The sequence below is a fragment of the Rhododendron vialii genome, chromosome 7a (genome assembly GCF_030253575.1).
Source record: "Rhododendron vialii isolate Sample 1 chromosome 7a, ASM3025357v1".
Taxonomy (NCBI): Eukaryota; Viridiplantae; Streptophyta; class Magnoliopsida; order Ericales; family Ericaceae; genus Rhododendron; species Rhododendron vialii.
Genome location: NC_080563.1, coordinates 31,178,864 through 31,192,530, shown reverse-complemented (window position 1 = coordinate 31,192,530; position 13,667 = coordinate 31,178,864). Strand labels below are relative to the sequence as shown.

The 13,667-nt window shown below is 38.2% G+C and overlaps 2 protein-coding genes across 2 annotated transcripts; one reads left to right on the top strand and one right to left on the bottom strand.

Moving 5' to 3' along the window:
- The first annotated feature begins 2,897 nt into the window (after nucleotides 1-2,897).
- On the top strand, nucleotides 2,898-4,049 carry LOC131332894 (uncharacterized). Its single transcript, XM_058367206.1, has 2 exons — nucleotides 2,898-3,660; nucleotides 3,703-4,049. Exons 1-2 carry the CDS (start codon nucleotides 2,898-2,900, stop codon nucleotides 4,047-4,049), a joined length of 1,110 nt encoding a protein of 369 aa, XP_058223189.1.
- A 2,680-nt stretch (nucleotides 4,050-6,729) lies between these two features.
- Nucleotides 6,730-11,450, bottom strand: LOC131332365 (probable serine/threonine-protein kinase PBL15). Its single transcript, XM_058366552.1, has 5 exons — nucleotides 10,838-11,450; nucleotides 8,358-8,493; nucleotides 8,130-8,266; nucleotides 7,764-7,887; nucleotides 6,730-7,342 (listed from the first exon to the last, which is right to left on the bottom strand). The coding sequence occupies exons 1-5, from the start codon at nucleotides 11,261-11,263 to the stop codon at nucleotides 6,891-6,893; spliced, it is 1,275 nt and encodes a 424-aa protein (XP_058222535.1). The 5' UTR covers nucleotides 11,264-11,450; the 3' UTR covers nucleotides 6,730-6,890.
- Between the last annotated feature and the right edge of the window lie 2,217 nt (nucleotides 11,451-13,667).

Sequence of the window (13,667 nt, the reverse complement as noted above, 5' to 3'; positions counted from 1 at the left end):
AGGAAATTTTAATTTTTTTGAGGGATAAAAAAATATTGAATTTTAAATCTTATAAACTTTCTAAAAGTGCTTCTCAAGTTGACATTAAGGGTATTCACAATGCTATAATCAAAAATTGATAACCAAAAGTTATCACATCAGCTTTTGATTATTCATTTAAGAGGTTGTTAAGGTTAGCAATATAGATGTCTACAGTGACATAATCAAAATTAGATAACCAAAACTTATCATATCATATTTCAAATCACAAAAAACTAAAAACTATGAACAGTAGAAAATAGTTTTTCTAAAAATAGTTTTGAAACTAATAAAAACTATTGACTAGAAATAGAAAATAGTTTTTGAAACTTTTTTTTTGGAAAAAAATTATATTTTAAAACTGTTTTCTAAAAAAACATTTTTTTAGTAAAACATTTTTTTTTCGAAATTATTGTTTGAAAAGAAAGAGAGAGGAAAAAGGAAGAGAGATAAAATATTTTTGTATAATGATTGGTGTATTTGATTGAGAATATTTAGGGTTTATTAAATTTGGTTATTATCAAAAGGTTGTTACTTTTGATTATTCAAAGCCCAAAATTTGATTATTTCTAAGGAGATTGTTAACTTTAAAAATATTTTACTTTTGATTATAGCATTGTGGATACTCTAAGAAGGCGTTCGTTATCAATGGAGTCGTACTCACGTCAGTTAATGAAGAACAAAAGTGTAATGTCACAAAATTTTGCTCTATGGCCCTTCAAGGTGGATGTTTTTGTTGGCTAACAAATGTAAAAAATGAAGCAGTAATGAGAGACGGAAGATATATATATATATATATATATATATATATATATATATATATATATATATATATATATATATATATATATATGTGTGTGTGTGTGTGTGTGTGTGTGTGTGTGTTCAATTCCTAGTTTAGCTTTCATGTATGGAAGTTACCATTTAATTGACTATGATGCTCCAAATACATTGAGTTGAGCGGGATGTTTCTGGATACAGCTGGTTAATGGCGGAAGTGTGTATGGGCTGAAGCCCAGGTGGGCTTTGAAAAACACAAAAAAAAAATATGTATATTTAAAATTTCAGTCCATTTATGTTTAGCCCAATCCATTTGTTTTTAGCCCAGCCCAATTGCCGAGAGAAAAAAAAAAAAACACAACGCCTCAGCCCCTTACATCGTTTTCCTCCCTTGTACGTTCGTTTCCCTCCCTCGCACAAACGCCTTGAACCTGGAGCGATGATTTCAACGGGTGAGTAAGAGGCTTCCTTTGATCTATTGAGGTCTTTAGCCAGACCTTTCTCCAAAAGTCTCTTTGGCCAGAAGAAGGAAATTGATTGGGCAAAAGGGGTGATCTGATACTCCAAAATCGGTGAGTAATGGCTAATAGTAAACTCCTATTAACAACTCGGGTTCAAAAACCACCGCCCTTACCCGAGGACTCGTGTAAAAAACCCCAATTCTTGCTGTCAAAAGCCCAGGGCATCTTTTCCACCGTTTTGAGTATTCTTTTGGAATTTGGAGAATGCATAAGAGTCCAAGACAATAATTTATTCTCTTGCCCTTATTATTGTTGTTTATTCTCCGGTTGGCAATCCACTTGATAGTCTTGATTTGAAAATATTTATTAGTGCTTTGTAATTAGGGCTTTTTGATACTAAGTTTAGGGTTTTTTAATTTGTGTTTAATCTTATTGAAAATTGAAATGCAGGACCCCATGACCAGTATATACTACACAGTGTTGTCTCCCATTCGCTTGCGAGGTTTAATATTTGTAAGTATTCACTTATTATGTAGAGCACTGGCGGGTATGCTTAAATTTGTTCTTATGTTGTTAAATGCAGAGCGCTGGCTGGTGTGTTTAGATTTTTACTGATTTAGTTGATTCAGAGCACTGGCTGGTGTGCTTATATTGGTTTAAATTGTTGGTTCTTACAATATTACTCTTTTAGGTTTAAATTATAATGGAACAACAACAAAAAAGGGAGGAAAAACTCTTTTATCGTTCTTCAAACGAAGAGTGAATATATCAGAAGATGATGCTCCTTCTCAGTTCAATGTTGATACTTCAATTAACGATGAGCAACCACATCCTAAAATTCAAAGAGTTGAATTTGATGATACTTCTCTTGTACGGGAGCCGGGGTTACGTTTTCCGATATGGGAACATCCTGTTAATCAACATGATGAGATTAGACGAGCTTATATCAAAGCAGGGCTATATCAACCTAATTATCCGGAGTTTCCATGGTCCAAGTTTGGAATTCAATATCGTCGATTTCAATCCTCTTGGTTTAGCAAATTTCCTTGGTTAGAGTATTCCCCTCAAAAAGATGCAACATTTTGTTTTCCATGCTTCATTTTTGAAAAGTAGACAGCAAACCGTTCTACATTAACTGGTGAGGGATTTACAAATTGGAAGGTGGTTTTCGATGCCTTTACGATGCATGTAGGAGGTCCTAATTCACCACATTCCAATGCTGTGAATTATTGTGATGATTTAATGAATGTTGGTCGGCATATTGACAAAGTAATGAATGCACAATCTAGAGAAGACATTCAGAAAAATAGGTTGCGGCTTATGGCAACGATTGAAAGTATTCGATGGCTTACTTTGCAAGGATGTGCTCTTAGAGGTCATGATGAATCTCTTGATTCAAAAAACCGTGGTAATTTCATTGAATTGATAAAGTTTGAGGGAAAATTGGATAGTAATATTGATATGTTGTCTTAGAAAAAGCTCCAAAAAATGCAAAGTATACCTCACCATTTATTCAAAAGGAGATTTTGTATATTTTCGGTAACAAAGTGAGAAACAAGATTCGCGAGGAAGTTGGAGATGCCAAATTTTGTATTTTGGTAGATGAAGCAAAGGATGCATCTAATAGAGATTGAGCAAATGGTAATTGTTTTGAGATTTGTTGATGTTCAAGGGTTTTTACGAGAGCGCTTTTTTCATATTGTGCATGTTAAGGATACTACTGCATTAACTCTAAAGAAAGAGATATCCGATGTCCTCACTCGTTACAATAATATGCGTGATCAAGGATGTGATGGTGCTAGCAATATGCGTGGTGCATGGAATGTATTACAAGCCTTATTTCTTAATAATTGTCTGTATGCTTATTATATACATTGTTTTGCCCACCGACTACAACTAGCATTAGTTGCAGCTGCTGAAATTGAGAGCTCTATCTGGTTGTTCTTTTCAAAGTTGACTTCCATTGTCACTCTTATTGATGCTTCTCCAAAACGACATACCGAGTTACAATCTGCCCAAGCCATTGAAATTGAACATATGTTAGATACTGGTGAACGTGAGACGGGTAGAGGGGCTAATCAAATTGGTACTTTGCATCGACCTGGAAAAACTCGTTGGAGGTCTAATTTTGGCAGCTTGGTTGACATGTTTACTGCAACTACTAAAGTTCTTGAAATGATGTTTGAGAAGGGATCCTCTAACTCTATACGTGGGGAAGCTAAAGGTGCTTTGCTTGCAATGAAATCATTTGAGTTCATATATATTTTGCATTTGATGTATAGAATTATGGGAATCATTGATTTGCTTTGTCGAGCCTTGCAACACAAATCTCTGGACATCATAAATGCCATGGACTTGGTCTCTACTACAAAAGCACTCCTTCGCACCTTGAGAGAAGAAGGTTTTGACCCTCTTATGATGCATGTGAAATGAATTTGCACAGAGTACAACATTGATATGCCCGACATGAGTACTCGTTACAAAACAGCTACGGGTCGTACTTGTCAGCAAAAAGATGTCCTCACAATTGAGCATCATTATCTCATTGATATATTCAACGCCGCAATAGATTTTCAGTTGGCGGAGTTGAATGACAGATTCAACGAGGGGGTAGTGGAACTCCTTGTCCTTAGCTCGGCTTTAGAACCTAAGGATGACTTTAAATCATTCAACGTTGATCATATTTGCACTCTTGCCGAGAAATTTTATCCTGATGATTTCACAAATCAGGAGAGACATTATTTGAGATTACAGTTGGAACATTATAAACTTGATGTACCTCATCAATAGAAATTTCAGAATATGACCACCATTTCTGAATTCTGTCGAGGGTTAGTTGAGACAAAAAAGTCGGAGAGCTATCATTTGATCGAAAAGTTGATTCGCCTTGTTGAAACTCTTCCAGTTACCACGGCAACAGCGGAAAGAGCATTTTCAGCTATGAAGCATGTGAAAACTGATCTGCGCAACAAAATGAATGATGATTTTCTAGCGGATTCTATAATTATGTACATCGAAAGAGATCTTGTCCAAGACATCGATGCAGATTCAATAATAGATGATTTCTATTCTTTGAAACATCGTAGGGTACAACTCGATAGTGTACATTTTTTTGTACTTCTCTTTTATTTATTTTTGAACATTTACGTATTTATGTATAAGTTTGCCTCTTTTTGATTTATATATATGTAATCTGGATTAGCCCAGGGTAAATTTAATTCCTGGTTTCGCCTTTGGCTGGTTTCGAAGATTTTTCCTACTATTTTTTTAGGGTAAATTTTCGTAGTCGTCCCTCTAGTTTTACGGTTGTCTCAATTTTGTCCGTCTAGTTTCAATAAAAAACTGTTCGGATCAAGCCCTTCCTGATTTTTTTTTTGCTGATGTCTTGCGAGTACTCTTAAAATCACGTTCTGATCACTTTGAGTGGCTTGGATCGTCGCAATTTGATCGGGAAAGGGGAGTCCCGCACGGTAGCACCGTGCGGGATCCCTCATTGGATCCGAACTGTGTGTGTATATATATATATGTGTGTGTGTGTGTTCAATTCCTAGTTTAGTTTTCATGTATGGAAGCTACCATTTAATTGACTATGATGCTCCAAATACATTGGGCTGAGCGGGATGTTTCTGGATACAGCTGGTTTCGAAGATTTTTCCTACTATTTTTTTAACCAAACGATAGAATGTTAATATGTTAGCATTTGTTAGATTACTACAAGGGCCTGTCCATATGAGTTGAATCTTAGACCTCATGCTCCAAAGGGTACACGAACACTAGGGCCAAACCTCAAGGTAAAGATTTTTCCTACGTACTTAAACATTGCTTTTCTTATAACACGAGATTCTGTTTAAAAACTTATGACGCGAGATGGAAGCTCTTCCAACCAACGATTTGAGTGAAAATGTTTACATTTTCTGATCAGCAATTTTCTTTTTTCTGTCTTTTTAACGGAATTTTTTTTTAATAATCTTTGAAATTGTTACAAAAACTAAAAGAACAAGGATTTGATGGCATCATATCCCTAAATTTAAAAATAATCTTGCGTCCAAGAATCCAAGACCCAACCCCTAGATTGACAAGAGGTCAATCGAGAAAACACCTATTGAGTCAAGCCCACACTCATAGGGCCAAGTCCAGAACACCTATTGGACCAAGCCCAAAAACCTAGAAGAAAAAAAACCCTAATCTACAGACAGCAGCCGCGGCCACCCCCTCAGTTTTCAGTATGCTTTTGTTCAAAGTGGTTGTTAAATCATGAGTTTTTGGCAATTTAGAGCTCAAATATTAGCTGAACCCAAATAGCATTCGAGATGAGTCAAAATGGAAATGGATTGTCTTAGATAAGAGGTAATCCCATGCAAAGATTAACAAAAAAGCACAGAGAGGTGACTGAGAAATCAACTAACCAAATGTGGTGGTATATGAGGAAGGAGAAAAATCACACGTCCCACTTCGGCTATTGAAGTTCCCGATGGTGGGCGTATATGTTTGTTGATAACTCAGGTTTTACGGGCCAACATACATGCACCTCGATCGGCTAATTTCTGGGGATCAATTCCATCATCTACTACTAGCCGGCGGCATAGTTAAAGCCAGAACAAAGTATAAATTGACCGCTATATTAGAGTTTACTCTGAGAACTTTACAAGAAAAGAAACTAATCATCTTTACTAATTGTGAATCTGTTGTAACCACAACCTCAGCAGAGGGACATACCGAACCTGTTACTGCTTAAGAGTTAAGACCAATCTTTTCCCGTTCAAAATGAAAATCCACTTCAACATGCTTTGTGCAAGCATGGAACACAGGATTAGTGGCCAAAGAAATTGCAGAAATGTTATCGCACTAAAGGATTGGAGGAGAAAGATGAGAAGCAATACCCAAGTCCTTGAATAACTGAAGTAACCACACAACCTCAGCAGCAGCATTAGCCAAAGCTTTATACTCGGCCTCAATGGATGAGCGTGCAACTGTGACTCATTTCTTGGCAGACCAAGAATTGAGATTAGGACCAAGATACATACAATAGCCTCCAGTGGAGCGACAATCTAAGGCATCCCCTACCCAATCAGCATCCAAGAAGGCTGACAAGGACGTCAGAGATCCTTTAGAAAAACAACAAACCATGGTGCAAAGTTCTCTTAACTGCAGTAAAATGCTTGTCTAAAGGACAATGCATATACTGGCAAACAGAATTCACAGCGAAGGATAACTCTGGTCTAGTAGGGGTGAGGCATTGAAGGGATCCAACTAAGGATCTATAAAGTTCAGGATTAGGCATGGGAGTATTATGTTCCATAGGAGCAGGTTTGAGAGAAGAGGGGGAAGGAACTGCAGGGTCTACAATCAACCATTCCAGCTTTGTGGAGAAGGTAGAGGGCATATTTGGCTTGAGACAGGAGTATGCCATTTGCTAGGGTATTAGCGTTTTCTAGTAACTTAGATCCAAAGTTTGACGGACGTGGCGACATATTGGCAAGACAGTACACTCTATATTACAGATATCACAATATTTACATAAGCATCTAAAACATGCCTTAAAATTCAATGTGTATTGAATACACATCCAGTTCTTTATGTTATACACATAAATATGCGTCTCTAGAGTCTTTACTTTCAGCAATAGAGATATTATTTCTTTGGGGTTGCAGCAACTGGAGATTTTTTCCAGAAAATCGCGCCTTTATTCTCTCTCCTCCCCCCTTTCTCAGAAGCCACAGCATTCTTCCCCGGATTTGGCGATGCCGGCCATTGACCGCACGTAACAGCCATGTCTGTGAGTTTTTGCAAGCTTTCAAGAGTTTCAATAATAACTGGCATTTTCGGCCTGTCTTTGGGGATGAGACTCACGCATTGAAGCGCAAGAAGAGCCATTTCCTTTGCCCCTTTGACGGAATACTGGCCAGAAAGTCTCGGGTCCATTATGCAGCGCAACCTCCGGCTACTTGTCAAGTAAGGCTTCGACCAATCAACGAGGTTTTGCTCACTCTTTGGCCTTGTTTTGTCCAATGCTCTCCTTCCAGTGAGTAGTTCTAGAAGCACCACCCCAAAGCTGTAAATATCACTCCTTGTGGTCAAATGCCCTGCAACACATATATAAATGTACAATAATCAAAATGCATGATTTGCCAAGCACTTTAAAACTCTAATAACAGATGGACTAGTCAGGTGTTCTTTCAATTTTTATTAAAACTTTGACTACATCGTATCTATAGAGGCTGATTCATGGACACGAAAACGTACTAAAATGGTTGGGACATGTGCGATTATCTATCACACGAAGTCGAGAATTCAAGTGTTCTTCAAGGTAGCTTCATTTTAGTCGGTGAATGACCACTGAATAACTGTTTAACTCTGGCCTCATTTTGTAGATTTTGTGCTGGGAATTGTAAATATGTTCGAGCAAGGATACAAAAATTGTGGCTAGCTACTACCTTATAATATGTGATTTCGTAAGTTTGTTATGCGATAAAAATCCTAATTTTGAAGCTTAGATATGTTTACCTGTATTGACATATTCAGGAGCAGCGTATCCATAGGTACCCATAACCCTTGTAGTGACATGGGTGTTTGATCCTTCAGGGCCCATCTTTGCAAGTCCAAAGTCCGACAGTTTAGCGTTGAACTCCTAGAAAGAACAAGAGAACTTGATCAAACTTGTAACCAAAATGCACGGTAACTTGATTTCGTTATGGTCTTGCTGTGTTATGTTTTCCGCTGTTCTATGTTTTGTATTCGCAAAACAAAAACAAACGAAAGCTATCTGGTTCTTTATGCAAATTAAACCGGGTAGTTTTCAGAAATTTAACAGTTTCCATTCTGAAGAACAAATATATAAAAGCAAACGACACTGGCAGAAAGAACGCATACAGAATCCAGCAAGATGTTGGAAGTTTTGAAGTCCCGGTATATGACTGGGCTCTCAGCACCGTGCAGGAACGCGAGGCCTTTGGCTGAACCGATGGCAATCTTCAATCTCGTGCCCCACGGCAGCGAAACTGACTTCCCTGCAATCGATTAGGTGACCAAATAAGCGAGACATTCGAGTTGTTTGATTGTGAAATTTCCATGTGTTTCTAACTGTAAATGAGAGCTTACTCTTGAAAAGATGATTTTCCAGGCTGCCTCTCGGCATGAACTCATACACCAGAAGCCGCTCTTCTTCTTCGCAGCAATAGCCAATCAATTTTACCAAGTTTTGGTGCCGAAGTTGGCCCAGAAATATTACCTCCGCCTTCATGGAGACACATATGATTACATATGATTAGAAGGAGTATGAGCAGCTCAACTGAATTACCTGTTTGTGTTCTTACAGGCAAATTACTGAATTACCTGTTTGTGTTCTTACAGACACATCGAAAGTCTACATAGATGATCTTGGGCAGAACAAACCTTGTGGGACAAGAGTTGGGGTCTCACAATCACACCAGGCTAATACCACGTTCTAGTGGTGGCTCCCACCATATAGTTTTAAAAGTATTTTGCAAGGTATGTAGTATTGCTAATGTTGTTTTTTATTTTTGTTTATTTGTCTGATTGTTTGTGAGTTTTCAATCTGACAATTAATCTGCAGGACTATATAACTCCATTAACAGGGGCGGAGCTACATATGGTCAAGTGAAGTCATTTGACCCCACTGACTTCTACATTAATCTATTAATTTTTATAAATTTGACCCCATAATCTTAATTGAATTTCCTCAAGTATGAAGGAATCCTACTAAAATAATCAATTTGCCCTCCTTTTAACACTAGAATTTGGCTAACTCTTAGTAATAAAGCATAAGGATAAATACTCTATGAATGCTAAAGAAATTAAAATTTGCGACACACATTTGTAAACTCTTGTGCAAGCAGCAACTAATATTAAGCCATAGATCAGCAAATACGAATAGGAACAAGTGCGTTTCTATATACACTCGACTGTCCCAAATTCCTGGCTCCGTCCCGACTCCATACATGTGGAAAGAAAAGTATTAAGCACAAGTTTGAGGTGTAGGACAACTAAACTGCAGTGTGGCCAAGCAAGATGCTAAATATTTAAGACTTCACCAACTATAAACTAGTCCACTTGCTATTTGATTTAGGGAATTTTGATCATCATCTAGTTGGAGCACCACAAGCAGACGTCAGTGGTCTAGGGGATTTGGTAAACATTTGTGGTTAGTCCAAGCCTTTGGTAGGGTACGGTTTTTTTTGTAATTGTCTGACGAAAATAGATAAAAAAAAGAAAAACAATTTTTTATAACGTTGGTCATTTTCATTTAGGTTTGGGGCCACATGTTGATGGGTGCTGTGTGGACCCTGTTGGTGTTATAATCTTTTTCGGCTTTTTATTTTTACTTTTCGCAATTTTTTTTTGTTGAGGCTTTCGTCGTAAGTTTGGGGGTTAATCATTCGTCTCGATAAGAGAAATCAGAAAAGTATAAAATCGTGAACTAATGTTTTTTTTTATATGAGACGACACTTTAGACAAAAAAGACAGCTGGTTAATATTTTGTTTGTCTTTAGTAAATTTTTGTTTTTTGCTTTTGATCATAATTTTTTACTTTTTAGACTCCTCTTATCGAGATGAATAATTAATAATAAAAAACACCAATCTAACAAAAATTCTGAAAAGACGAACAAAACACAAAAAAAAAGAAAAGTTTAAAGCCTTATTGTACCCATCCTATTAGTCTACAATCTAGTATATTTTATAAAATTGTGGAACTATCAACTATACATCACGTGGAGGGAGACATTTTTGGCTCACGAAGTTAGTGTGAGGCGATTCAAGCATTAATCAACCATTAGCCACGTCCATTCCACCTAAGTTGTACTCCTATTTGATAACTTCCTTTAAGTGTCGATAGAGCTGTAAATGAACCGAGCAACTCGCGAACTCAGCTCGTTTACTAAATGAGCTGAGTGGAGCTCGGCTCGTTCAACAAAAAGTCGGCTCGTTAAGAGTGGCTCGGCTCGATTAAAGATACTCGTTTAGTAAAAGAATAAGCTCAATTCGTTAAGGGCTAATCGGCTCATTAAGGCTCGAACTCGAATTTTTGACTTGTTCTCGAGCTCGAACTCAACAAAACTTGACTCGACTCGACTTGTTTACATCCTTAACTGTCAAGAACTTAATAAGTAGCCTCTCCATCTCTTTCTAGGAGTCTCTTAAGAAAATTATACTTGGTTTGTACCTCTTTGTTTCACGGGGGAGGTTTGAAGTTCGAGCTCATGGTAGAGGAGCTTTGAAGGCTCAGTTGTAATTTAGATTTTTTAGTAATCACCAACACTACCTACGCCAAAAAAGTTGTATTCCTCGTTGTGAAACAAAGGTGGACATCCCTCCATTCTAAAAATAATCAACGCTGAAAATAATCAACGCTGCTACAGGTGCCGACGGATACCGTATCGATGGGGTGCTGACCGGATTTTCCATGCAGGACCCTTAGTGGGTCCAGCGTGGCCGTCAGTATCTGTCGGTTTCTTTAGCTTTTTCTGAAAAATAATGGTAATTAGGAAATAGCAGTAATATCAAAATTCGAGGTGCGCAAAAATTGGAGCAAGCAATTTTAAAACATGTTTGTTTCTTACAAGCCATTCGCGGTGTCCTTGCAAGCCTTCAATATCAAGAAGCTTAACAGCAACAGCCTGAGCCTTCAAACCAGGCCTCAGGTTATCATCCGCATAGCCTTTGTGCACCGTCCCGAACCCGCCTTCCCCCAGCAAGAAACTGCTCGAGAAATTCTGCGTTATCGCACGCAACTCGCTGAGTTGAAAGTCGTACAAGTCCGAGCCAAAAGACTGGGCCAAGTCCTCGTTGATACGAATAGACGAAGAGTGACTGAGGTCCGAAAAGGACACGCGTCTGAAAGAAGGGAGCGGGGCTATGTTTTTGGAGAATTCGGACTTGGATGGCCTGCAACGGCTGATATTGCCGAAGATCGTTTGGTCTTCGGCCGAACAGCAATTTGTTGTGAAGGGTCTCCATGGCTTCGAGTTCGAGTTCGAGTCCTTCATTTTTGCAGGAAACAGGATGAGAGAATTGAGAAGAGGAGTGGAGTGGGGGATGATGATTAATGGAATAACCCATGGGGATTACTTAAGAACCAAATTTCTTATCCAAAAGAGAGAGAGAGAGAGAGAGAGAGAGAGAGAGAGAGAGAGAGAGAGAGAGAGAGAGAGAGAGAGAGAGATCAGGACATTGTTTCTATAACTGCTCCAACCACTCAACTAAATAGGGGTACTTTGTGCTAATCCTTTTTCATGGACATTGTTGTAGTTTCTTGATTTGTCTCATACGTCATGTCTTCATGCAAAAAGGATGAGGGGAATTGTGGATTGGGGGCAGGCCAAATGTCTCTTTCAGGAGATTAGAGCTAAAACAGACATTGTTACTAGTAAGAAAGATATATATTAACTACCGGCGGAGCCGGGACTTTAACTTTAGGGGTCGATTTAGTAGACATATATTTTTTATATCAGAACGTATACTTAAGTATATCATAAAGTTTTTGATTTCCAATTCATTATATTATTGAAATAATTCTATAAGCTACATCAACTATCACGTGGTTATTTTTTATTTATGAAAAAAATTGAAAAATGTGAATGTCAAATAACTGATTTTTTATCAAATTGAACCAAAATTATTAAGATCATAAGTAGCTATACACGAATAATTATCAATAATATTCAAAATCAGGTATATACAAAATAAAAATTTTAAAACTCGGATGCTCAGGTAGCCGGAGCCGCAAACCCCCACCCCCCCCCCCCCCCCCCCCCCCCCCCCCAGCTCCACTCTAAAATCAATACTGAGAGCATCTCCAACCCCGCGCCACCCCCCCCCCCCCCCCCACACAGCTCCACTCTAAAATCAATACTAAGAGCATCTCCAATGAACCCTACAAAATACTCAATAGTGTAAATATGGCTAAAAATTTAGCAACTAAATGTGTAAAAATCAACTCCAATGGACTAGATAAATTGGTCCATAAACCTATCACTCAATAAATTGGTCGAATGGCCAGAAAAAATAGGGTATTTTGAGCCAACTTACGTGCACCTCGTAGTAATCCCTACAGTTTTCCACAGACTTTTACACGCTTATGCGTGAAGTGATGTGGCCCCAAGAATTATCGAGTAAGAAGAATCGAACCTGAGACATTAGGAGAAAGCAATCTCCTAAGTCTAGGCCAAGACTCCTAGGCCAATCCATAGGGTTTAGTTTGATCAAATGATTCTATATACTAATATAAATAAACTCCAACCTAAAATCAATCCAAAGAGTATTTGGTAAGAAACCAACAGCGAAAGTGCCGTGCAATCAAAACCCAAGTACAAGAAACCAAATATTTTCTCTTGATCACCCTTGTACTTTTAAATCCCTTGACAAGAAAGAGTCCACTTGAAGCCATCAACAACTTGTACTCGGTTGGAAGACTACTTTCCAATAGCTATCAACAAAGGGAAAAATTATTCAATGTCCCTGGGTACCGCCATGTGGTGCCTTAGGCCTCTCTTCAACCACTCATTTCTGTGGAGTCCGAGACTAAGTATAAGGACACCACAACAATGAGGAGAGGCGCCGCCACTAGCCCAAGGGCACTGAATAATCTCTCAAAACAAAGGAGTCCACTTTAGAATGATATTCATCTCCATGCTGGATTTTCCACAGCCACTGAACCTCTGGTTCTTCATTTCAGCCTTGCCCAAACCCATGACCTAATAAGACGATAGCGTCCAAAGACGATCATGCACCGTCCAAGATTTTCCTATTCTGCAACTGGTCAGAATTTGAGACTTCTAGATCAACAAAGTTGTTACTTGTGTCATCATCTCCTCCTTAAAATACAATTCTCAAAACCTTCCCAACCTCTACCATTGATTCTTTTTTCTACAATGATAAATCGATTTCTAATGCAAACATTGCAGGAGGAAATCGAAGCACAAGCCGTCGGTTTTGCTAAATTATGGTCAACGGGATCTCTAAAAATGCTCTTCAAATGGTTGCAATCAATCGATTTTTCAATTGATTACCATGATGCTTACTTGATGCCGACAGCCTTTGACTTGTGCATAAGTTGTTGGAAAAATGTGTTTACTATTTGTGAGGAAACCAATATGAGTGCAACAAAATCGGAACCCAAAACTTGAAAATCAATGGAAACAAATTGGTGATCAAGGCGAGTGTTTGTGTGTGACACTCTATACTTAAGATAGCCCCCGCTACGATGCTCACGGTTTGCATTGGACGATTGTCCAGCACTACTTGATCGAAATCCCCCCAAAGCAACACTTCAATTGAAGGGTTTGACGAACCATCTTGTGTTTGTAACTCTCTTATATGAATGGACTTGAATGAAGGAAAAATCAACCTCTAAAAATGAATTAGGGAAATAATATTTATAGGTCAACTTGT